The 26,557-nt window shown below is 37.7% G+C and overlaps 1 protein-coding gene across 11 annotated transcripts in view; it reads left to right on the top strand.

The window, feature by feature from the left end:
- Positions 1–25,987, top strand: part of PLEKHA5 (pleckstrin homology domain containing A5) — a 156,935-nt gene extending 130,948 nt beyond the window's left edge. For 6 of the 11 annotated variants that reach the window (XM_054282226.1, XM_054282224.1, XM_054282223.1 and 3 more), the window contains 15 exons: positions 4,837–4,899; positions 5,474–5,554; positions 5,689–5,838; positions 7,215–7,316; positions 8,542–8,653; positions 8,888–8,934; positions 9,711–9,899; positions 10,413–10,530; positions 12,797–12,912; positions 14,919–15,128; positions 17,638–17,796; positions 19,047–19,168; positions 19,965–20,110; positions 21,165–21,269; positions 24,095–25,987. In XM_054282226.1, the coding sequence (XP_054138201.1) occupies positions 4,837–4,899; positions 5,474–5,554; positions 5,689–5,838; positions 7,215–7,316; positions 8,542–8,653; positions 8,888–8,934; positions 9,711–9,899; positions 10,413–10,530; positions 12,797–12,912; positions 14,919–15,128; positions 17,638–17,796; positions 19,047–19,168; positions 19,965–20,110; positions 21,165–21,259 (1,710 nt within the window). In that variant the 3' untranslated portion in view covers positions 21,260–21,269; positions 24,095–25,987. Of the gene's footprint in view, positions 1–4,836; positions 4,900–5,473; positions 5,555–5,688; positions 5,839–7,214; positions 7,317–8,541; positions 8,654–8,887; positions 8,935–9,710; positions 9,900–10,412; positions 10,531–12,796; positions 12,913–14,918; positions 15,129–17,637; positions 17,797–19,046; positions 19,169–19,964; positions 20,111–21,164; positions 21,270–24,094 lie in introns of those variants that run through there. The other 5 variants (XM_054282230.1, XM_054282229.1, XM_054282227.1 and 2 more) reach the window with 2 other exon arrangements.
- The last annotated feature ends 570 nt before the right edge of the window (positions 25,988–26,557 follow it).

Genomic DNA, 26,557 nt, shown 5'->3' with positions numbered 1-26,557 from the left:
CACAGGGGAATATCTGGCCAGTTCCCTTGCATTTACGTTTTTGCCCTTGTGAGCCAAAATTACGCATAAAGGTTGCACAGTTTGAAGAAAAGGAGATGTTCTGCCATGTAGAACAGATGTTTATTACTTCCATGTTTCTAAAAAATGCTGCAGTTTAATCGAATATTTAATTTTTTTTTTAAAGTCAACTCCACATCGTAAGTTTGCTTCCGATCCAGAAATGTTGCCAAAAATAATCTCAGTTTTCCAGAGGAAGTTGGGATGTGAGTGACTGATTACATGACCATCCAATTTGTGTTCCTACATGCAAAACAGGAGCTTTAACTTGGAACCTGAAGGGGAATTGGAATATTTGGAGGGGAATGAGAGAAGTAAGGTGCCCTGGAGCCCTAAATGAAATTTTAGGGGTTTGTTGTAATTTTGACTGTTAGAATTTTTTTAAAGCAAGTCAATTTTATGTGATAAGAGTATGTAAGATAAATCAATGGGGGTATAATGAGCAGAGATGTTGTAGACATGTCAGGGGAGACTAGCCCAAGCTCCTAGTATTAAATAGACATATTTTATATAGTTGTGCCTGGGCTAATCTGCTCCTGCCTTTGGGGGTACCAATAAATTCCCCAGTGCTGCCCTGGCCAGCTGCCAGTGTCTGCCTTCACCTTGCAGGCACATTTAACTGAATCAACACCTTTTTTGGCATTCTTGTCAGAGAAGCAGCGACTCTTAACGGGTCCTGAGGACTGAATAACCTGTTGCCTCTGGAGATGTGGTCTCTTCAGGGCAGAGGGTTTGTGACATGCTGAAGGCTTCTGCAGAAGCTGCCTTAGCTGAGGAGTCACAACATCTTCTGCTTCCGTGGATAAAGTTTTCCTGTGTGAGATGTTCCATTAACTGACTTTCTGGAGAGGCTAAAATACACTCCAAATTTCACTGTCTAAATAGTCTTCTAAACTTTTGTAATGCAAAATCAACCCGTTTAAAATTCTGGCAACTTCATTTAGAGTCTAAACAACATATAATTTCTTATTCAAATGAAATAAATTTGTTTAACAATCATCTTTCCTGCTGCAGTTTTAAAGCCATGTAAATAATTGGGAGAAGCCTCTGTGCAACTGAGTGGAACTTGTTTTGTTGTCAGGATGCTAAAATAGTTTGTGATGACTGCAACCATTCCTGTGGATAAAGGAAAGGATCTTTCTCAGCTTCAGTTTATTCAGTTCAGTTTTGGGTCTGAGCTCATTTAGAGTTAAGCAAAGGAAAGCAAGAAAAGTTTGTATTTAATTTGTCTTGCTTCCTTTTTGTAATGATTAATGATTCTTTAGTAAAGCAGCAAGAACCTGTACTATTTCAAATGTGTTATTTATAAGGCACTTTTGCTTGTGATTTGTTACATCTTCAGAGTTATTTAAATCACTTGACTTACATCAGTCTGCTCTGCAGACTGTGCTATAAATTCACAAGTACAGGCCATGGAAATTATTCCATATGTACAGACAAGAAAAAAGTTTTTTATAGACTAGACCCATTTCTCCCTTGGTTTGGGGTCTTTTGCTTCTTTCTAATACTAGATGAGGAATGTTAATCTTGTTCTCCAGTCTTTTCCTCTAAAGCAGTACAGGCTGACTTTAAAAAGCAAAGTTTTCCTCAATTCCTCTTATATGTCTGAGTTCCCTTTGGGAAGAAAAATGAAAATCTGAGTGCAACAAGCTAACGTCCAGGTCTTGCCATGGAGAATTGTTCTTAATAGATTAAAAACACAGAAAAATAGCCCTTAGGTTTTTTGTTCCTATAAGGATAGGGAGATTTTGCTTATGGCTTGTTATTATTGTTATAGAAGCTACATATATTTAAATTGTTATGCATGTTAGATTTTGAGATGTTTCAGGTTGTGTTATGAACACAAGGTGATGTTGTAAAAATCTTATCTTTTGTATTTGAAGTGTTTTAGGTCACAGAATTCAAAATTAGAGGAGAACCTTGCTTAATGGGGCTAAATGCCCATTTGCCCTGCTTCCTGACAGCAAGAAGTATTTTAAAGAGCAAGAAGTAAATAAAAGAGCCTTTTGGAAGTCTTGATTTTAATCTTGTGCTCAACAACAAAATGTCCTAGGTTGTCTTAATTTCCTACGTGCAGCATCCTGCAGAGGTACATATCATGCTTTTGGGGTGTGAAATATCTTCCAAGATATTCATTGAATCAAAACAGTAGGTGGAATCTAGAAATAGCTTACAAAGTAATAAAATACTGCTGTCACTTCAGTGTTTTTAACATCAACTACTTAAATAGTTCAACCTCTTGTGTCGCAGGGTGTCGAGCACAGGGGATCTCTCCCTTTCTGGGAATCATCTGCTGCTGGTGTGTGACAGAGGTGGGGACTGTACAGATAGTGACAAATGATTCCTAAGCTAAGAGGGAGGTTCAGTCAAGTTCGTTTTGCTTTTTCACACACAAGATAACACATCTGGCCAAACTGTGGTTGTGCAGCTTGTCTTTGAAAAATGCTGGGTTCTGTTTGTGGCTCTCAGGGTGCTGCTCCCTCAGGACAGGGAGGTTTTTGGTGTTAAGAGGGATGGATTTGGTGTGTTGGAACAGGCAGAGGGAGGCCAGCAGCAGCTCCTGTCCCGGCTTCAGTAGATGGCACTCTTGCTCTGGAGTTCTGCCCTGGCAGAGCCTCTGCAGGAGCGATTTGGCACGAAGGACATTTTGATAACTTGGTCACTGGAGCTCTGCTAATGCGTTTTCCAGGGTTCTGAGGCTGTTGTTTTCCAGGGTTCTGAGGCTGTTGTTTTCCAGGTTTGAGGCTGTTGCCCTTGCCTGAGGTGTGTAATTGGGTTTTGCCTGCCACATCTCCCCCGTCCCTCCAGCAGGATGCAATCACATCCCGCGCCTCTCGCATTCACTGATGGGCTGGGAGAGTTGGAGCTGCTTTTGTCAGGGATGGATTCAGTTATTCATAGTATTTGGGGCGTTTTTGTGCTAATCCTGGGCAAAATGTTGCAGTGGAAATGTCAGGATGAGGTGGCTCCCAGCAGTGCCTGTTGTGTGGAGCTGGTGCTGCTGACCGAAGCAAGAAGTCGGTAGCAGTTTGAAAAGTGTGATAGGATTTTAATAAGAAGAATTAGCACGGCTCTAGTGTTCTTTGAAAAACTGTTTTCCTTGTCTGAATACTTAAATTGTATTCCCTCCAGGAGGTACAGAGGGGTAGGGATGCTGAATTGGCAAACTGTTTTAAACTTGGCTATAATTGAGGTTGAAATGACAAAAAAATAAATGTCTTTCTTTTTAAAAAGTATGAAAAATACTGGTTTGAAAAAGCAATGTATTTTTCCAGCCAAGCCACATAAAATGCTGAGCAGTGACTTGGAAAGGTGTATTTATCTAATATGGGATAATCTTCCTTCTGTAAAATCTTCCTGTTGTGAAATATAACTAGGTTTCCTCTGTAAGTTAAATACATTTGGCCATGTTTATGAGTTTTATTTAAATATTTCCATTCTTCATTTTTCTCTCATTGTGATAAAATCAACAGTAAAACAACACAACTCTACAATAGTGGGAGTTTAAACAGCTATCTTAATTTGTGTGACATTCATGAGGTGCAAAAGTGCTGTGGCTTTTTTCATATTCCAACATTCATTTTCATGAAGTGTCCATTTCAAAGAAAGTTATTCTGTGTTTTTAATACACTATTCATACTTCTGAATTGTCACCAGGTACATTTGCATGAGGTATGTGGACATAATATCGTGAAATGAAACACTTGAGTGTGTTGAAGGTTTATTTTATGTTTGGAATGCTTGTCTCATGAACCCTTCCCTAGTCCTTTTATTTACAAGTGTCCCTTAACATGGACGTTTGTCTCAGTAGTCTTCCTTGTACTATTAAGTCACAATTACCTAATTCTGAGAGGCACATGGCAGGAAAGAATCTCTGTTGGGACTCTGTGTACCCAATGTTTTTTAATTAAATAGAATATGAAGGTTGATAGTGTTATGTTCTTACTTGCTCTATAGGCTATTAAGTAGTTACTCTGTGTGAGAGTTCACTCTAAAATGGGCAGCTGCCTTTTTCCTTGTAAAATATTTAAAAATCTCGTTCCTAGTCAGTAACAGATTGAAAAAGTTAAGAACTTTATGTGAGGAGCTGTATCAAAGTAGTTCGAGGTACTTTGCATCCTTCTAGCACAAGGAGACAACTTTGCCTAGGTCCAAAGATAAAATAGAAGAGCTTCTATTTGTGGCATTTTTGGTGATGCTTTGCTGGAGGAGAGGAAGTCCTAGGAAAAGTAGGAAATCCATATGAAAAATCCATGTGAAAAGTGATGGCACTTATTGGACATATCTCTTAACAAAATATTTACATATATGTTGTAAACAGGGGTCGTTCTGCTCTGGTTTTGGCTTCACCTCAGATCACCCTGCGTGTGAAACACCTGACCTTAGTGGGCCTAGAATGGATAATTCAGAGTAGAATGAGCCCCTCTGTTTAGAATTCATGTGACAAAACTTAGGCACAATGATGCATCATTATTTAGATGTATTCTGGCAATTTCGTCTTCCTCCATAATCCATGTTTGATTGAGTTGTACATCTTTGAAACTGCAGTTTGCTTTAGAAACAGCCCGTTAATTTACTGCAGCTCTGCTGACAGTCTGCTTGACATTCCATTTAGTTACCCTCATTAATGTATATTGGCTAAATATGTATTGTTCAATGTGGCAGGTTTAGCTTTCAAGCAAAAGCTGATTTCTGTGTTAAAACTCTTAAGCTGAGCATTAGTTTTTGTTTTCACAGTCCAACTAAGTTGTTTTATGGCAATATTATTCTTCCTTATAGTTAACACAAGAAGAATGTAGGGGTACACTATACAAATATAGAACTGAAGAGCTGGACATTGATGTAAGTCATTTGTATTCCTTCTTCCTTATAAATGTTGGTATTTGTCTCTTGATAATAATTTTCCTCTTGACTTTTGGGTTTGAAACTCCACGTGATTGCCAACAGAAATTGCATCATGATATAGAGGGAGATGTCTCTGTAATAAGCTTCTAACTTGCAGGAAATATTACATTTTAGGCTGAAATTTTAACTATTTGATACAATCAGCTGAGAAACCATGGGACAGAGTGTGAGACTGTGAATGTATAAAATCTTTGTAATTTTGTAATACTAAGCAATATGTAAATTAAAATAGAATCTAATACCTGTTATTAAGTTGTAAAGATTTAGCTGTAGAATCATAAATTAGATGTTTTGAGCCATGCTGCTTCAAGCTATAATAGCACTTCATCGTTTCTTAAGAAGGTTTCTTAAGTAATTTGAAAATGCAAGACAGATGCTTACATAATTTTAGAATTCTTAATTTAATAGTATTTTCTGTATATCTGTGTAATGATTTGATCAAGTTAGATTTTGATTACTGAGTATGCAAATAGTAAAATGCTAATTGTGGTAATTTTCTGTTCTACCCTAGGCTAAGCTTAGCCGTTTATGTGAACAGGATAAAGTCGTGCAAGCACTGGAGGAGAAGCTTCAACAGCTACACAAGGAGAAAGTAGGACAATTGTATTTATTACCTAAAGTGGATGTTATTTTACATGCTTATTATCAGAACACTGATAGCTGAAATAAAAGGAAAATCAGCCCAATGATGCAGCGCATTAAAAATAATTCTTTTTATTACAATAGTACACGCTTGAGCAAGCTTTGCTCTCAGCAAGTCAGGAGATAGAGATGAATGCAGATAACCCAGCAGCCATACAGAATGTGGTCCTGCAGAGGGATGATTTGCAGAATGGACTGCTCAGCACTTGTCGGGAGGTGTCCCGAGCCACTGCAGTAAGTACCACGTTCTTTTCACCAAAACTCATCCACTGTGAAATTGTTGTGTTCCTCATCCTAATTGCATTGTTTTTTTTTACTGCATCCCAGCAAAAACTCTTGTTTTTACTTGCTTGTGTTGCTGTCAAAGGTGAATGGAAAATTATTTTCTCACTGCATTCATCAAGTGAAATAATCCATTATTGTTTTATTGCAGTGAAATGTGATTCATCATCATCTTTCTCCAATTTTTTTTTTGACCAGGAATGGGTGTGTATACTGTCTTAATTGGTGTGGTAATTATCATCTTTGAAATATGAGAAATTGATAACAGAGCCTAACAATTTCTTTGTTATAAGGAAATTGATAACAAATAATGCAAATAAGCTATTTTATGTGATGGCAAAATAGTGTCGAGGACACACTGTATTCCACTTATTTTAAGCAAAGGCAGCTGCAGGACTGCCGTAGTCTCTCTCTAATATTGGGCCATTACATTTAAAAGATCTTTCAAATTATGCACTTCCAAAAGTTTTTGGGTTTTTTTTTTTTAAAGGATAGGGAGAAAATTGCTGTTTACTGTCCTTTTCTACTTTGTGATGACAATGAATCATTTTTGCCTACTTAGAGCTATTTCCAGAAAGGTGTCAGATTCCAGGGGGTAGCTGTGGTAAAACCTGACAGGATGTCAGCCCTGAAATCCTGGTTGTAGCCTGAGTGTTGGACTCCTTGTAGCAGGAATTGGTTGGACACAGCAAAGGGAACAAGGGGAAAGGAAATCCTCCAGACACACTTTCCCTCATTAACTTTTCAATTCATTCTAAATGAGTAAATTGCTTGATGTAGGCTGCAAAAGTGAGACTGACCTCAAAGAAGAATGATTTTTTTTTTCCACCTTTTCCTTGTGGTGTTTGCAGCTGCACATGAGTAGAGCAGTGTTGTGTTGGCAGCTGGATGAGTTGCGTTTTCCCTGGATAATGCTCTGCCTGTGCGCACACATGCTGTGCTCTCACACATGCGTATTCTGGGTGATAAAAGAGACAAATTTGCATCCATTTTTGTGGCTTTTCTGCCTCGCTGGAAAGACAGCTTAAGATCCACATGCCTGCTGACTATAAAGGCATTTTCTGAAGAATTTGCCCATGCCTGTCTTCTTTGTTAGTGCTGTTTGTTTGAATTTTCAAAATGCTGTTTGTTTGAATTTCATTCAGTATCATTAGAAAATCAAAAAGCTGTTTAAACATTGAATTCTCTAAATTATGTATCTGTTTATTTATTGCTGGTGTCTATTTATGTGTTACCTCCTGAAGTTTCATGCCACTGGAAAAAGAAAAAAATACTTTTTTTTTAAATTGGACTGTATCTCTAATTATTTACATTTGTTGTGTACTTAGGAACTGGAAAGAGCTTGGAGAGAATATGATAAATTGGAGTATGATGTAACTGTAACAAGGAACCACATGCAGGACCAGCTCGATCGGCTTGGAGAAATTCAGGTGTGCCAAAGATCTTAAAATAATGCACTCAATTCACTTGGACTTTCTATGAGTTTTAAAACTATTCAAATGAAAAAAGGGAACAAATGGTGAACTAAATTACAAACTTTTACTTTCTTTTTCTACCTTGTAAGTTCTGAAGAAGTCTTCAGGTTTTCCTTTTTTTTTCACATTATAAGACTGATACTCCTTTGTCTGGGAGCTTCCTTTTTTTGTTTCAGTGAGCGGGCTTGAAATGGGGTGGTTTTCTCAGACCTTAGTTGCTCTGATAGTCATAATACATCTTCACACAAATGCTTCCATTTCACTGCATATTTTTAAATTAAATAATTTTATCAAAAGAAATTATTACAGGAAATGCTGTAGGTGTTGCTTCAGGCCTTACAAACCAAGGGTTCTGCTGTGTATTTTAGTCCTCAGGAATTGGTGCTGAATTCCTCAGCAAGGCTCTCTCTGGCACACTCGCAGAGATGTGGACATGCAGGTGTCACAGATATCTGGGATGGGCACATGGGTGTGCTCTGCACTGCAGGATCTTTGCTCCAGGGGTTGGTTTTCTGTGCAGCTACAAAAGGGATTGCAAAGAAGCCCAAAATCTGGAAAACTTGCATTGATTGGTGCACAGTGTGCATGTAAATACATTTGTATGCAAACACTGTGTTCATCTCCACCTGGTTTGGTTCCTTTTCCATGGCTGCATGTGGATCTCCTGTGCAAAGTCTGCCTGGATTTTCTTTGGAGACCAAAGATGAAATTCTGCTCTTGAAGTGAAGTTTGAATTAGCAGATTGCTCTCAAATTGACTGAGGCATTATGAAATGAGTCAATCTTTTATTTTCCTTGATTGTGAAAGGATGTGCAGTGTAAAGAGAGAGAAAGGTTTTCTCTTTTTTTTTTTTTGTACTTGCAATGCATTGAGCATTGGACATGTTCATTTTTAAATTTGGTAGTTACTCCAAAAGTTTTTTCATTATCTTTACAAAATAAAAAAAAATAAAATAAAAAATCACTGTTATAGAAGCATTATGTACTAGATTAAATTATGCATTTTTAAGTTTGGCAGTTACTCCAAAAGTTGAGGTTATTTTTATTATCTGTACAAAATAAAAAAAAAAGAAAGAAAGAAAAAGAAAAATCACTGTTATAGAAGCATTATATCCTAGATTAAATTATACATTTTTAAGTTTGCTAATTAGTGGCCATATTTGCTGTTTATTTGCTGGCAGACTGAATCAGCAGGGATACAGCGTGCTCAGATTCAGAAGGAGCTCTGGAGAATTCAGGATGTCATGGAGGGTTTACTTAAACATAAACAGCAAAGAAGCTCTTCTGAGACAGGTAAGCAATAGGGAATGATAGTGGATCATTCAAATATTTTAAATAAAAGCTCCATTATTGCTTTTGTATGTTTGCAAAAATGACACCATGACTAAGAAGAGAACAAAGTAAATACTACTTTAAATTGGTGCTTGGTGTATTTGGTTGATAGCAACAGGTTAGAGTTCATGTTTTTAAAGCTGTTTATTGAAAACCATTTTTCTCTTTTTTTCCCCCACACCTTCCCCCAAACAGGCATCATGGTATCAAGGACATTTTCTTCTATTAAATATAAAAATGAGGTATGGTTTTAGCATATTTACTATTTTAGCATTATGGAAGTTGTAACATGGCTATGATAAAAACAAGTGTTATTGTGAATATTTTAAGGATGTCTGAAGGATGTATTCAGTGTGTTTCTGTAAAAACACCATATTATGAACTAGTTTTAAAGACTGATAGCTCCTCTAGTAATTCTAACACTCATTTGTACTGTGTCTCTGTATTCTCACTGGTATGTTTCTCTTTTCCATTTCTTACCTTTTCCTCTCCCTAGGCTCTTAACATAGAAATATAAACCCTGATTTATGTTTTTTACCCACCACACTTTTCATGGGAAAAAAAACATTGCTTTATATGTTTATTCAGATATTGAGCCTGGTTCTCAGATGGCCAGAGCACCCACAAGAAGAGCTGAGACTGTGGGAGCTCCCAAATGTTCAATTCCTCTGAAAATCTGGCTGGAAGTTACAGTTTTAAAGGGACATTGTCGTGGTTATCTAAAGTGTGTGCAATATCCATCTGGCTTACAGAACTTTCTAAAAGTCTCATTTATGTAAAATCTTTCAAAATATAATGGATTTAATTTTTAAAAGTAGGATTTAGAGAGTTTGTACCTGTCCAACAGAAAGCACAGGTGCTAGATTTATTTTTTTCCTTTTTGTTAAATGTGACATTGTCCCTTTAACTGCAAAATCTATAGCTGCTGTAGCCATGGTAATATATTTTTCTTTTTAAGTTATAAATAACTGTACCAGGTGCTCATGTCTAAATAAGGTGACTATTCTACAATCTTTAGGAAGAGGAAGTAGTCCCACCTCGTCCTCCACTCCCTCGGTCCTATGACTTTACAGAGCATCCTCCCATAATCCCCCCTCTGCCCAGTGATAGCAGCTCCTTGCTCTGTTATAGCAGGGGCCCAGTACATCTGACAGAAGAAAAGAAGATGTACCAAGTTCAAGGATATCAGAGAAATGGATCTTACTGTGTAAGTGGCTTAAACTGCCACGTTGTTCTTGAAGCATCCTCCCTCCTTTGCACAGCCACCGTTTTTGTTTACTCATCTGGCTACTTCTGTGTTACGGTTTCACTTTTATTTGGTTTTGTTTAGAGCTGCATCATTTGCTCTTCACGTTCTCCTGTCATCTGTTCTGTGCATATGTAAAATGTCTTAAGACTTAAAATTCATAAATTTGGATTCTCCTGACTAGTTCTTTAAAAAACTCTGGGCTGAGCTTTTGAAGCTTATACCAATTTGTTTCCAGAAGATCATTTAAAAAAACCCACAACTCTGCCTTTTTATGGCACTTTTTTCTGATTGTTTGCAAATGTTGTTACTCAGATTTACTACCAGAAAACACTTCTGCCATACCACTTGAAGGATGGAACACTGTCTTCAAGTGAAAGCAGAATTATCACGAAATAATTGGTTTGAGTCTTAAGACATAAATACTTGCAGCAAAGTGCCTGTTTATTTACCTCATGCCTTGCTGTTCCTCAGGGTCCTGATTATAGGCTTTATAAGAGTGAACCTGAGCTAACTACAGTAGCAGAAGTGGATGAGTCTAATGGTGAAGAAAAAACAGAACCGGTTTCAGAATCAGAATCTTCTACTAAAGGTTTGTCCCCAGGCACGGTGTTTGCAACCTTTCAGCTTTCTCACAAGGAGTGCAGAGCTCAGTTGTGTTGTAGGAGCTGCCTCAAGGTTTGTGCCTTTGCAGCCTGTCCATGTCTCAGTTTGATGGAACAGCTTCCACAATAAAATAATTATTTAATTATATGACGAGAGAAATTTCAGTCAATTACACCGCAGAAAAATCAAACATTACACTCACCAACAAGCCTGAAATCCTTATTGACACCATGTCTAATCACATCACTCACATTCCCCACACGCCATTCCCTTGAACAATTACCCATTTTATGTTCTTGCCCTTGAACAATTACTGAGTTTTTGAATCAAGCTCCCAATGTTATGTCGCTGGAACGTCCAAAAAGGCAGCACCACAGAATTTTCAGGCTCTCATAAGGCAGGGAAACAATGTCTTTTTCTTTTTTTTAATCTTGTAATTGTTGAATTGCCTTCTGTCCCCTGATATAATAGGAATAATGATCATGACCTTGGAGTGTACAGACAATAAAGGTCTTGGCAATTGCTAAATGCTTTAGATTCTTCTCTTCATCTAGCTCCCATAAAAGCTACTAATTGCTTGGTAGAGTCTTTTACCAGGAAGTGCTTCTCAATTCTGTTTGTTAAAACACACAGAATAGTTTGTTAAAGGTGACTTCAGGAAAAAGCTCAGCTTTAGCACCTCCCAAAAGCCATATTCAGAGCTTTGAGGAAAACTACCTAAACTTAGCTATTTTTTTTTTTACCCTAAGGATTGATGTTGCCAGTGGCAGCAGGATCACTGCCTTCACTTTTGGTGCTTTGACATTACAGAGCAATGGTAACAGAATTTTAGCAAGAATTATGCTTTACAAAGATATTGTTTCTATCGGAGTGGTCATAGAGGTTTTTAAAACTGAAGTTAGCATTCAGTTTGGGTATGAACTCTGTGAATAGCCCTGTGATATAATTAAGCTTGCACTTACCACACAATTTGTCAATTCAGACTCTCTGGGGTATTTGCTGAGATACAATGTTAAGGAACATAATTAAATTCCTGTTAACTTGGTGGCAGAAAATGGAATATTTATCCTGAGATTTGCTAATCATCAATGACCTAAATTGAGAAACTTGTCTTTTCTGACAACATGCCTAGGTTTCGTTGACCTGTGATGTTTCTGATTATTCACAGTAATTTATGTCAAAAGGTCAAGTAATGTAAAGAAACCCAACACTTTTTAAGCACCTTTAGTCTGCTTTCTGTCTCAAAGACAGAAATTATTTTATTCTGTCCAAAAACAGTCCTCAAGGAAAGCAGTAGTGCAAATTCCTCTTAAGATTAATAATGTTTAGAGGTGTGGAACAGAATAGCTGCAGTGGTAACAAGCAGTGAGAGGCTCTGTATATTCTAAAACTCCCTCCAGTGTGTGGTTTATCATAGCTGTGTTTTATCATGTGAGCAGATGAATTTTCTAACAGACATCTCTTGTTCTGGGCATTCACTCACAATAACAATCCCTGTGCAGTAGGAAAATGTAACCATTGCTGATTGTTTCAGTTCTGTTATAGTGTGTAATCCATGACAGGAAACATTTTTATGTCATTCTGTCTTAAGTTTTTAAGCTGATGAGGGAAAAAACTTGCAGGCAGCTCATCTCTGAGGTTTTTCTGCCTTGCTGTTTTAAGAAGTTATACCTCAGTGATGGAAGTTTCTTATTGAGGGTGGTTCTAAAAATAAATATTTTCAGAGGAAATTTAAAAAGGTTTTTCTAGTGGTTGTGCACTGTGGTTACAGTACTGAACACTTCCCATGCCAGTCATTTCCCTCTCTTTTCAAGCATCAGCAATGAAAGAGAAATAGGAACATGTCAAATACGAGAGCAGAGGAATATTTGGGACCTGTGTGGTACATAAAGGTGACACAAAAAGAAAATGGAATTCTGCTGTGTTTTATCCTTTTTTATGTCTAAAGGAGACCCAAACTGCTGCTTTATAGCAGAACAACCTCAGCTCCTGTTTTCACTGAGCAGCTGAGCAAGCTCAGGGTGATTTCATTCACCCACAGACACCAGCATTGGTGTGCACACACAAATGAAACCATCCAGGAGCTGCCTGGGCTTCCCATGTCTGCACCCACCAGCCCTCAGCACCACCCTCTGAATCTGCCTTTTGGACAAGGGTTCCCAAGGCTGACAATGTGTCTTGTCTAGAAAACCAATCACCAGTTTTGGCAGGGTTTTGCACAGCACTCAGTTTGTTGCTTTGCTTTTTTGCAGGCTCGCATTTCCCTGTGGGAGTTGTGCCACCCAGAACCAAATCCCCAACGCCAGAGTCCTCAACAATAGCATCCTATGTCACCTTGAGGAAGAACAAGAAGATAGATCTAAGAACGGTACTTGAAAATGACCTTTGAGTGTTGGTTGTGTTCATTTTTAAGTCTGGTAGTTACTTCAAAAGATTGAAGTTATTTTCATTGTCTTTACCAAAAAAAAAAAGAAAGAAAGAAAGATAGATCACTGTTATAGAAGCATTTATATACTAGGTTAAATTATACATGTTTAAGTTTGGTAGTTACTCCAAAAGTTGAAGTTATTTTCATTATCTTTACAAAAAAAAAAAGAAAAAGGAAAGAAAGAAAGATCACTGTTGTAGAAGCGTTATATACTTAATCAATTATACTAGTTGGAATCTTTTGGGAACTTTTTTGCATGGGTCAGGATTGGGATTGAAAGCACTGGAGATGGTATTTGGTGTTTGGACTCGGATGTTTATTACTTATCTATATTACAGTCTTACAAGCTGTTGTTCTACAACATTTTACTAATAAATTAGAAAATGTCTCCTTTGTTGTCTCTACAAAGTCTTTTAAAGAAAAGCTATTTAATTAAGAAATGACACTTAAATTTTTTTTATTTTTAACTCAATAACTAATCACTTGTATCCTACAATGCAGACTTTTCTGGCTAATTGCAAAATACCACTCAAACCCATAAAGAAAAAAGAAGGTGAAGAAAAAACCTAGCTACTACCTTAAAACTTCTATCTTAGCTTTATATATCTCACTATATTCTAAAACTTTAAACTAATTTTTCCACTATGTGATATTACACACTTCTATTTAAACTACATACTTATAATCTCAGTTCTATCATTCAATCTAAAAAACTTTCTCTAAAACCAAGTCAATGTAGTGTTTTCTTAAAAGTCTATACCTAAAAGCACAAAAAGTCTAAAATTCTGAACATCTGAAAGTCTAACAGAGAGTGCTCTAGAAGGAATGATCAAATGATAAATGCTGTGCATGTTAAACTGCATGGAGACCCTTAAAATGGGCAAGAGCTAAATGGGAAATGATAAATCTTCTGAAATTCAGGCTTGAGTTGAAAGCACATGAAGCATCTTTCATACACTTGTACTTGGCAATTTTAACAGCCCCTTTATAACAAACACAGGCTTCTATTTATTTCAGTTCTAAACAACTTAACAAATAGCTAAAGCAGCCAGAAAATAAGGATGTAGTCAGCAGTATGCAGGCAATGAGCCTGAAATTCAGATTGGACAGTTCTGTTGTCTCTGGGTTAAAGACCCACATGTACATGGAGTTCATGCAAAAGAGAGGAAAACTTTTGCCAGAATTACAGTACAAATAATAGAGGAGAAGTTGTGAGAAGAAAGGGAGAGGAGAGAGGAACTCCCAGGATGTTGACTGGAGAAAGAATACCACTTTTCATAATCAAATCAGTTCCTGTAAATGTACTGAATGCAGCTGATTAGCCTGAAATCATTTTTGTCTGTCATAAAAGTACAAATCTGCCTGAAAACCAGTGAATTTCAAGAACAGATTAGGTAAATGGGTGTTATTTTGGGAAAAATATAATGCTTAGAATTACAGGTTTTAAAGTGGTAGTAAATTCACTTTGTTTCAGCCTGCACTTGCAGTTAAATGATGCCAAGCTGTAGTTTTTCTTGAAATAAAAAGGCAGAAATTACTATTAGATCAACTGGTGTAAATGTCCTGGATCATTAAATTTCAATTATGTTTCTGTCTCAGTCAAATATCTCGTGTTTGCCAGTTTTATAATGTCTGGTGAATTGTGTCAGCTTGAGAGGGTGGCTCAGAGAGCATCTACCCATTCTCCTGATGTTTATAGTTGGTGATGGTGATGTTATTGTTCAGAAGAGAAAATTATTCCTTCCTTTTATTTTGCATTTCAGTGTTCATTTATTGATAATTGGTATTTGTACCTTTTTTTACATACATAGGAGGTCTTTATTTGCCCACTATTTTTCTGCTCTTTAGTAAATCATTAGGTGATCTTTTCTGGTAAGTTACAGTCTGAAATCTTAGTTTTTAGTGAAACATATATATATATAAATTTTTTTTTCCTTCCATTTAAGGAAAGACCAAGGAGTGCAGTGGAGCAGCTGTGCCTTGCAGAAGGCTCAAGGCCTCGAATGACTGTGGAGGAGCAGATGGAAAGAATAAAGAGGCACCAACAAGCTTGTCTGAGAGAGAAGAGGAAAGGACTCAACATTATTGGTGTTTCAGAGCAGTCTCCCTCCCAGAGCTTGTCCTATGTCAGGGATAATCCTCTCAAACTGGCACAGGTGGGTGATCTAAAGCTTTGATGTGCCCAGTTAAAAACTGGACACACCTAATTGCACCTGATGGTAGAAGCCACTTCTTTGCCTTTTTGGGAAGCAAACAGCTCAAATCCACATTGATTGTGGATCAAATCCTCATTTGATTGTGCACTGTGATGTTTGGGAGCAGGGTGGGTGTTTTGGTCAAATTTAGTAAACAAGGTGAAATTGCAAGGTTTGGGACTGAAAACAAGACCAGGGAGAAACCTGACTCTGTTGATGTTGAAATGGAGTCAGTGCTGATTTTTCTGCCTGTAATGTATTCAAACATCTGCAGCATTTTTAGGAAGGAATGTATCTTTATGATCAGAGCACCTAAGTGGTGTTCTTCTGCTGTGGTGTTTGAGCCCATAAATACATTAAAACAGAACCCACGCTTTTGTTTTCACCATTCCTAAACTTGTTTATTTGCCTAAAAAGTTTATTCATGGGTAAAGGGTGGAGAGAGAGGAGGAAGATACAATTGCTTGTCATCAACCAGGAAATATTATTCTGGATATATATCTAAAAAACCCCCAAACAATCGAACAAAACCCAAGCCAAACCAAACCCAGATATAGGATAGCAGATATTAAGCAGCCTGCTACTTTCTAGATACTTGAAATTAGTTTCTTTTCCAGTAGCTTAAAGGAGTTGAGTTTTTGTTCTTTGGGTCTTTAATCTTGTGGAATACTTTTTTCTTCAGACCACATTGTTTACTGGCTTCTTTTTTTTTATTAGTATTATTTGCTTTTTTGCTGGTGCGGAAATGCCTTCTTTAGTTGTGTGTTTTGTAGGCATTTAAACATCTGATTTTCCAAAAGCACATTAAATATATTGCAGTGTCAGGAAACCAGGTATTTCCAAAGATGTTTCAACTTTGCATGTTGGGTTGGTTTTTTCACCTCTCTGTTACAGAGTGATACAAAAGTTACTTTTTCTTCAAGAACTTTGCATCCCCAGAAGACTCTGAGTTCCAGTTTAGCCTTTGCAGTAGAGCATCTGCATTTGGGTTGACATCAGGAGTGCTACATGTGAAGGGAGTTCCTACAAATATTTCTGTGATTAACACTGCCTTTCTCTTGAAGAGGTCATGCCAAGCAGAGAGAGCTGTGCAGATGTTTCTTTCAGTAGTTTTTACTGAAAAGCAAAGTTTAAGCTTTGTTTCTTCCCTGTGGTGTGGTTCCATACCTCAGGGTGAGGGAGCTGCAGTCCTGTGTGTCACGCCTGGGCAGCAGAGTGGGGCCAGAATCCAGAGTAATTCTGTTCACTGCACCATGTTCCTCAGTCTCCTCTGTGAAATCAGGCCTCTGTGGATGATAATAAATTTATAGAGTGAGTGAGAAGATCTCTGAATTGAATATTTAGCTAACAGTCCACATTACAAAGTCACTTTTTCTACAATAACTTTAATTCTTCCAGAATGCTATTTGGCTAAAAGCCCCAGGATGAGGTATTATGCTGAGTAATAGCTTTTATTTCTAAAAGCATAGTTTTTATGTCTATTGATTTTTAGAAAAATGGTGCAATGGCATTAACTGCTGGAAGTCTTTTCAACTGTGGTTTGGTTATTTAAGAATTGGAGGGGGAAGAGGATTTTATTAATGGCCTGCTGTGTAATTTTGAAGTGATTACCATAATCCAAAAGGAAGTTGCTTCACAACTGCTCTTGGGATGAGCAGATGATAAGGGGAGCATACTTTAATTCAGGAGAGCAGAGACTGATTTATGAACTGACTTAGGTGGAATTTCCCCTTAATAGGGTGCATGTGTTAGATCACAGGAGTTCAGCCTCGGGATTTACTGCTTCCATGGCTCCTATTTTTCTCAGCTCCAGTTCTCAGATGAGCCTCCCTTCAGCTCTGCCAGTATCATGGTCACAGTCCACAATCTTGAGTCTATCATCCTTCCTCAAAATTTCTCTATCAACTTATTCTCTGCGCCATGGATTAATTTTTTCTTTAAGAAATAATTAATACTCTCTGCCATTGTCAGATACTGTGTTGTCCTCTATTAAATCAGTTCACACCACAGGCTTGGAGGATACCCAAGATAATTGGAGGAAGTGCATGCAGGTGCACTGAGAATTTTGTGCTGAAAGCAGATTTTTACTGATTTTTGTTCTTAAACCAGAAAAAGCTATTTTATAAAAAGAGCAGCACTTATGAATGCAAGTAAGAATGCTGCTGAGCTGATTTGTGACTGAGCTAATTATGAATGAAATTTAGAAGATCAGGGTGACATTGAAGTGCTGGAAAGGAAGATGGGGCAGAAAGTACAATAATCTTGCAGACAAAGAAATGTTAGGCTGAACTGTTTTGAAAGGTAAAAACGAGAAAATTTTGAGTTCTTAATGATTTCTGTTTTCCTTACTGCAATCTACGCTTAAGATTTTTTCAAGTATTTCTTTTTTAATCAGTCAGAGGGCAGCAGAAGGCTCAGAACTGTGATAACTTTTGTAACAATATGTCCATGTACCAATTTTATTTCTCAGAATCGGAGAAAGGATGATACAGTGTCTGGCAACATGAAGGAGTTTGAGAGCACCAGCAGAGAAAATAATTTGAAACAAAATAATGGAAGTCCTGGAGAAGAAATAGCACAGTTCAAAAATGACGGAGATGCAGAACATAATTCAAGTTTTACTAAAGAGGTACATAGCTATTCCTTATTAAACTGTTCAATAACATAATTCAAGTTTTGCTAAAGAGGGACAGAACTATTCCTTATTAAACTGTTCATCAGCTTATCTTGCAGTAACAATTTTGAGACACATACCAGAGGATAGGAAAGTGAGCCAGCTCCTTTTGCTTGGAAGATAAAGACTTCTTATTGGAAATACAGTATTCTATAGAGAATCACAAAATTCAATGGGATCTGTCTATAGCTGAGACATGGAATTTACTTGTATGTGGTCTTTAAATAATAATAATCATTGACATATTCATTGCTTAGGCTACCCCAGTGGAGTTTTTGACAGCCATTTAATGTCCCTGAATTTTTGTTTGGATGGCTATAATGCATCAAATGGTTTATAGAAAGTAGAATAAAGCTGACACAACAAATTACACACGGAACTAGGCAGTACCTGTACTTATAGATACTTTTCACTGCTTTGATTTCTGCCCTGAAATAGTTTGAAATGCACTTGGCAGGGAATTACCTTGGTGTTTCTGGTACTAAAGTTCCCTTAAGACTCAGCAAAACCAGACTGACTGTGAAGAATGGATTACTAGAGTTGCTTCTACATAATCATATCCTGTTTATAGTTTAATATTTTTAAAGTGTTGTGTAGAGGTTTTTTCTTCTTCTATATCCATATTCCGCAGTTAATGATTCTTTTATTTAATCATCCTTTTGTTTTCCTATTTTATATTTAGTTTTTATATATATATGTGATGGAGAATGGTACAAAATCAAATAACTAATTTCTATTGTTATCCATTGGAAAAACTTCCTTATTGAGAGGCTGTTGCTTTGTTAAATATGCAAATATTTCAAAAGGGAAATTATGTAATACATTCAAATTCTTGATATGTAATCAGACCTCAAGAGCAGCATTCAGTCTTATCAACAAAATATTGCAGCATCTGGGATTTTTGTTGGCATCATGAAGAGAGGGGTAGCATGGAAAAACAGGCAGGCTGCAATCCAGAGAGCTCAGAGGGGTTCTGGAAGTTATTAAGGCAAACCCTGCCCTGGCCTCTGGTAGAAGTTTTAGGATAACTCTATTAACCTGCATGGTATTGATAAAAATTTCTTAAGTTATGTAATTCTGAGTTACTAAGTATACATGATGGCAAAATTTGTCTGTTAATAAAACTGTTTCCTGGTACTGTATTTCTTATCTGCCACTTAGTGTGTGTTACAGCTTTTTGTTTCATGATTTCAATTTTTTTATAGCTGTCAAAAACTGATGATCTTTTATCAGATGCACATGTTGTATCTGACTCAAAAGAAGGGAGAAATGAAGAGAAAGCAGAAAAGAAAAATAAATTGGAAGAAACACATGATGGTGATATAAGGTAAAAATCAAACAAGATGTTCAGAGGCTATTTTAAACGTGCATGCTGTATTTATTAGCTGAATGGACCAAGCAATTGCCATAAATACTGAAAAGGTTTATTTCTATGGTTTTGAGAAGTTTATATATAGGGAAATGTAGTGAGAGGGTTGACTGCTGCAGAGTTTCAGTCAGAATTGATGACTTGGAGGGTGAAGCAATGTTTATTTTCAAGTGTTGTCCCAGTTATAACCAGAATGCATTCATAATCCTTGTCTTGGCCTCCAAAATGTGTTTAATAATGTCAGTTAAAGCTTTGTATCAATTTATTGTGAACACTCCAGCCAGTGCTCCATAGCATGCTCTTTATTGCTGATTAATTTAGGAGCAAACTAAAGATCTTATTCTACATCTCCTGCTTCATTTTTTCCCTCAGTGCTTTGCAGGGTTGCAGAATTAGAAGAATATTATATCTTGGATATTTCTCTTTCACAATTCCTGGCTTTGGTGTAAGTTGCACTGCAGGTCCTAAGTGAGTTCTCACCTTAGGTCATGACTTTGTCACAGGACCCTGCAGCAGTAGGAAACTGCAGGAGTGCAGAAAGGAAAAGAATTAAATCCCAGGTGCTTTTTTAAAAGTGCAACTACACAAAGTTAGAAGGATTTCAGAATGCCTGCTTAATTTATGCTACCCAGACTTGCAAGTTGCAGCTTTTTTCTGTTAACAGGAGAAAATTAAATTATAGCTCCTATACTTAGTGGTTAACACCTGAAATTAAGTTAGAGCAGGTTCTAAATGCTGTGCTTTTTTTAAGCAGCTTGCAGAGTGTGACCACAGTTGCAAACCACAAACCCAAAAGCAGCTCAGAAGAAAGTGAAATACTCAGTGTTCAAGAACAAGAAGGGATTGTGTCTTCATTTGAATTAGCAGCACAGTCTTCAAAAGGAAATCAGGCAGCAGCAGGTATGGAAAAGAGTTTGGCTGAAGCACAGCTTATCCAGTACATATGTAAAACTTCATTTCATTTTCATTGTGTCTTTTGATGCTCTGAAACCCTTGTGAGTTGAAAATGCTGAGCTAGTCTACATGTGAAGTGTGTACAGTTTTATAATGCACAGAAAAATAGTTTCCCAGTGGGCAGCTACAGAAACTCCATTTTCCTGAGGTTTTAATATAGCTTTTATAGTTGCTAATTCAGGGATTTAAATAACTGTTGCCAGAAATTGAGTCATGCTGTAGTTGTTGGTTGGAGCAAATCCTTCCTTTTTCATCTCAGTCCTGGGTATGTGTAGACTTTTTACCATTGCTCCCTGCTGCTGAGTGACCTTAGATATGCCCAAAAAAGTGGAATTATTGAGTTTCCAATGTTTTAAACTAGCAAGTAAAAGACCCCAGTCTGGCCATGTTTTGAGGAGTAAGAAAAATGAAAAAAACAGAAAACAGCACCTGATTGGTGCAATGACTGGTGGTGGGCTATTCTGCAAGAAGAGAAGAGTGGAATAAAGCAAAACTGTGTGCAAAGAAGGAACAAAAAGAGAGGAGTGAGTAGGGAAGGAGGAAGGGAGAAGATAGACTTCAAGACATTATTTGCTGATGGGAATGGTTAAGAAAGCCAAATGGTTCAACTTATGGAAATAAAAGGTGATCTGGACCTTTGTAGTGCAGTCAGCAATCCTTTCTGTGACTTGATAATCAAAACCAGAACTTGTCTGTGCATTTTGCACTGCTCAGCAGAATGAGAAGGTTTAGTTCATCTGAGCTGAAATATGAAGGTGGGTCTGGGCCTATCCCAACTACTTAAATTTCACTTTTTTTCCCCCCCTTCTCTTTCTTGGCAACATAAAACATCAGCATTCCTGTGTTTGCTGTTCTGCTAGTTATTTTTAAGCCTTTACCTTGTGTAGCTTTCATTTATTTCTTATATTTGCTGTGGCTTGAAATGGTGCTTTTTTCAAGCTGATCTTTATTATGGCTTCTGTAACTTGGACTCTTCTTTCTTTTGCTGTATGACTGGCAGTGAAAAGTTTGCCCTCCTCACCAGAGTCGTCCTTGTCACCAGCTCCATCCACACAGACCCAGCTGACAGAAGGATCCCATTTCATGTGTGTATAGTTACAGACAAGTAGGTGCTTGCTTTCCCACCTCTCCTCTTCCTGATATTCTTCCAGGTTAATTGTGTGCTGGTGTTTTTGGGAGAAACATCTGATACTCAGCAAGACAGGGTTACCTGCAGTGTTGAGTATAAATGAGCCAGAAAACAAATAAATTTGTGTATTGATTTGCTTGCAAGGAGTGCATTCTCTGTCCAGCTACAAAGAGAAAGGGCTAATTGGTTTATCAAGGGCTCATTGGTTTATCAGGCATGTTCTCCACAGCTGGCAGGGTAACAGCCTTGGAAATAACAGCCTGAGCTGCTCCAAACCAGGGAGTTAAGGTATTAACTGCACAGATGCAGATGAGTCTTGATGCTTCAACCATGGGCAAAATGGGCAACCAGAGCTCAGAGCTGGGAATGCCCAGGATGGAATGAGTAATGGCCTGAATAATTCATGGCTTAAGACATAGAAACAACAATTATAAAACTTTATTTCCTTCTTTCTATAGAGAAAGCCCCACACAGCTGCTCTTTCCTGCCATAGTGGGTGATTGCTTCTAGGAATCAATTTAGAAAGCGTGAGTTAGGCTAGATTTACATTTTTCTACCTGTTCCTGCCATTTAATAAATGGCAATGGAAATATAAAGTGTGTGTTTGTTTGGGCAAGTGTTTAACAAAATTAGTAGGATATCAGTGTCAATGTTTCAGCACTTTACCTGCATTTAAATCAATCCACATTTCTTTGTTGTCAGGAAGTGTTTGTTTAAATGAGCATTCTGCTAAAAGAATGAACTTTGCTTCAATGGCAATGTTCAGTGTAACTTAAGAAAGCTTTAAAATCAAGAACAATTTAAAATTGAGACATTTTCAGTCATGTAGCATGAGAAAATCTGAAAATGCATTTTTTTAAATTTCCTGTCTCAGTCTCAATTGCCAAGGTTTCATTTTAGCAAAATTAGACTTATTAGTCATCACAGAGACCTTTCTAATATGAACTCAGGGCAAGAAACTATTTATACTTCTCAAAAAAAAATTACTATTATTAAAATATTTTCTCATTTTGAGAAAGGGGAAAATGCCATTTTCACATTCAGTCCTGACACTGCTCCTGCCTTCCTGATGGATGTAGTCTACCATGATTAGATTTAGCTTGAATTTTTGTACTTTTATTCAAAATGTTTATTCCAGAACTATTAAAAAAAAAAAAAAGAGTGGGACTTTCCTTCTGGAAATACTGATTTGTGTTAATGCTTTTCATGTTCACTGTATAAATATATATATATATATATAAATTATATATTTATAAATGTGTATAAATATACTGTATAAATATACACACATTTATCATGCATCTCCTTTTTAAATATCACAGACATTCCCCCCATCAGCTGAGTTTTGGGTCAGTAATGAAAGTGAAATTGCACTGCTGGATTCTGTCTGTAGGCACAGGGCACCTGTCAGGAAGGGGGGAGCAACCAGAAATCTGTCACCAATTGCATTAAGCTGCCCTCAGCTCAGAAGATCAGATCAGCAAATTCATTTCCTTTAGGATTTATGCTAAATAAAATAGAAATGAGTAGGAAAAGGCTTGGCCCCCCCTTGGTGAGGTGTATCCCCACAGCCAGTTCTGCAGGTGAAGCATTCCTGTGTTCAGGACAACTCTGCCCTCTAAAGAGGCTTTAATTGCTTTTAGTTTTCTGACAAAATGTCCATCTGGAATGGCACTTGTCAGTCTGATTCCCTGCTTGCACATACCTCTCCCTGATGGAGAAAGGATCCCAGAACTCCAGCCAAATTCCAAAGCAAATTTGTGCCATGAGCTGGGCTTAGCATACAGGGGAGACGGATGGAGCACAGTGCTTGCTGCCCTCTGCCTCCTGGGGCTGTGGTTCCAATATTCCAGGGCTTTGCTGAAGGATTCTGGCACATCTTTTAGCACACAGGAATTCAGCATCCCTCATTTTCGAGAAGTCTTAAGTGGCAAAGGGAACTTCCAGGCTGTAGGGTCAGCCCTGATCATATGCAACCAAATTTTTCAGGCAACATCTGGAAAATGTATAGTGGATTTCAGAGAATGAAGAGGCAATACCTGTATTTGGCTTTTACAGTCAATTAGAAAAATGATACTCTTGGCACGATGCCAGGGGAATTTGCCATAGGAAATTGGTGGCACAGGATACTGTAGGACTAAGGAGGAACCCCTTAACACAAGGCTCCTTTTTTGTCACTGCCCTTATTCTGCAGAGACAAATCTCTGTGTGTACCACCAGCCCTGTTAGATTTTAAGCATTGCATTTGCACCGAGTAATGGGGGGATAATGAAATTTCATACAGCACCTGGGTTCAAAGCTCAGGAACTTTTTTACCAATGAACTGTTAAAAGTTATTTATAGAAGTCCTTGCAGCAATTACCAAAATACAGCAAGCTCTGGGTAGAGCATTTGAACAACACTGCCAGTGCAATGTAGCAGCTCAATAATTCTGCATCCCCTTCCAAAATGTGCCTTGCGTTTCTAAGGCTAGTTAGGATCTTTGCTGGTGTTGCTGGTTTTAGGTGAAGAGCATTTGAAGGTGACCATGAGTAACAGGATAAAGCTCTTTCATTCAAAGTGGTGTAAATTTGAAAAAAAAATCTTGGCTTTGCTTCTTTCTGTTGAAATATCTTGACAGCAGTATCATTCATCAGGAAAACAGATTTTGGAAACAACTGATTTCTAAGATATTTTATTATGTTCTACACCTGCATTGCTAGGTTGAGGTCAGGAGTTCTTTGCTGTGTTTAATCCCCTGAGTTCTTTAGATGATATTCTGTTGCTAAAATAAAGTAACTTAATCTATGTCTGTCTTGCAGCACTAACGGCTTCTGTTGAAACAATTCATGCCTGAGATGTATGGACCTGACCTATGAAAATATGAGAAGATATTGTACAGTATATTTTAAATCTATGAAATTCATAGTTCTGATGCTTTTGGCCACAGAGCATCGTTTTATCACTTCCTGGAAAATGTTTATTCCAAGAGAGCTTTAAATGGCCCACGTGTACACTCAACAACCTTCAGATTGTTCTCCTGATACCAGCTTGCTGCTATGATTTCTGTGCACATAAAACAAAGGCTCTTTTTCATGTGCAGCCTACAGTCAGAACTTTATTTGCTATTCTTCAGAATTTAATGTTCTTTTAATGATGGATCATATAAGTTTACTTTTTTCCTTCTTTTAGATGCATAACTCGGTTAATTTTACATATCACCACTAAACCTTGTTTTACACTTTTTCAGCATTACAATTTATTGTTTTAACAATTTATTTGTAAAATTTTTATATATATATACATATAGATATATTTAAAATGTGCCATTTTTATTATTGCTTAGTAAGAGATGTCCTGTTTCTGCTGTAATGATTTCTTGGTCAGGTTGCAATGTCAGCAGTTACTGCCACACTTCTGTCAACATAGACATTAATGTTAGTGGTTCCTTTTTCTTGACTAAAATGGAGTGTAGGTATTTTGAGGTACTGGGCTTTTCCTTGATGGGGTTGGGGTGTGTACAGCAATAAGCAGGTTTTCAATCCAGTACTTAGTTTGTGTACAAATGTAATTATGTTCATTGTGTATATATTATACAATGAGCACATACGATGTAAGTATGAGAAGCCACTTATTATTGTTCAAATACAAATGTTCATATCCCATTTCTTTTATATCATATTAAATAAATGTTGATGTTCTTAAGGACTTGGATGGTTAGTATTTCTTCCAGCAAACAGATGTCACACTGTGTTCCACCTTTTGATGTGGGGAATGCAACAATTCCTACCCCACTGGCAACATCACCTGTCAACCAGAGTAGCAGTGACAGACTCTTAAGAGATCCCAGTCTTCCTCTTCAGGAAAGAATTAAGGCTGCAACACAGAACAAAACAGACAACCTGAGACTGAGATGCAAGAAATACAGGTTCAGCTCCTGGCTCTCCCAGACTTGTGTTGTGATACTGGAATAATCACTTAGTCATTCTGCTCCTGCATTCCCTGCCTGTTTACACGGGAGGTAATAGCCTGTCTTAGTGGGGTGTGGTGAGCAGTAATTCAATATTTGCAAACGCCGATTGCCAAGTTCACTGGGGTTAAGGAGAGAAGTGTGATGATTCCTGGAGGCTTTGGCATCTGCACAGCATCTTCCAGAAACTGAAAGAAAACCTGAAATAATCTGTCACAGTGTTGTCACACTACAGATGTTACCAGCTTCGCTGTTCCGTCTCGCACAGCTGCCTGAATTTGCCTGAGACAAAAGAGGATTAGAAAAGAACTAAGAAAACAAAAATATTTCAGGGAAAGCTTTTGAATCTTGGGCTCTAAAGCTAAGGAATCTTTTGCAGGTTCAGGCAGCTGCTCTGTGCTTCAGTGCATGTGTGTGCCATAAGTGGTAAGGCAAGTTTCACAGGAAGGCAGCTGCCAGTTCCTGTTGTGCTTTTTCTTATCACACAAATCATATCCTGATCAAGTTCATATTGCTGTTCTAGAAGTTAAAGAATTCATTGTGCTTTACCGTAGAGGAGTGCCTGATACTGCCTCACAGTTTGATATTACTTTACCATTACCCCTCTCCCCAAGTAGGAGTTTGTGTTTGTTGGATTCTTCTGGCACTCCCAGCTCTGCTCCCTGTTCTTCCTGGTGCTCTTTGCCACAAAGATACAGAGTATGTTGTCTGGCTACCTGTTGTTCTGCCATTTTCTGTGGAAAGTTAAAAAAAACAGGCAGCAGAGCCTGGAGGGGTCACAGTGGAAGAGGTGGCTGAAAGAAGGATGAATGATGAATGCAGGCAGGCAGCATCGAGCTGAAAAGTTACCACACCACCCCCTTTTTTTGGAACAGCAGCCCCAAACTAGTGCATCCTTCCACCCAAAAGACAGCAAGGAAGAGGAATGTGATTTTATTGCACAACCAACCAAAGCTTAAGTGTTCAGTGGAACACCTGAGGCAAAGCAGATGGGACACACCCTGTTCTCTCCCTAACCCTCCTAGAGAGAGCTCTTTGCTGTCAAGTTTTGCAATCTCTTTCTGCCCTTGCTGCCAAGAAAAGAATTGCAACCAATAAAGGAAAGAATGACTAAGTGATTTTTGGACATTTATAGATGTTGCCTGTATCTAAAGCAGTTTTTGGTTTGTTATATCTGCAAGGAACATGCAGTTTATAATGGAGCTGGGCAAGCTGGGGAAATAAGCAAGTTTTGCTGATAGAACTGTTGGCAAAGACAGCAAAGGTGAATGATGCAGGAATGTAGTAATGATCATAGACTATAATTTCACTTCCT

This window comes from Melozone crissalis, unplaced genomic scaffold, assembly GCF_028551555.1.
Source record: "Melozone crissalis strain CALT ecotype California unplaced genomic scaffold, PUWL_Pcris_2 ptg000033l_1, whole genome shotgun sequence".
Classification (NCBI taxonomy): Eukaryota; Metazoa; Chordata; class Aves; order Passeriformes; family Passerellidae; genus Melozone; species Melozone crissalis.
Note: the sequence above shows the minus strand (reverse complement) of the source record. Positions and strands in the feature narration are given on the sequence as shown.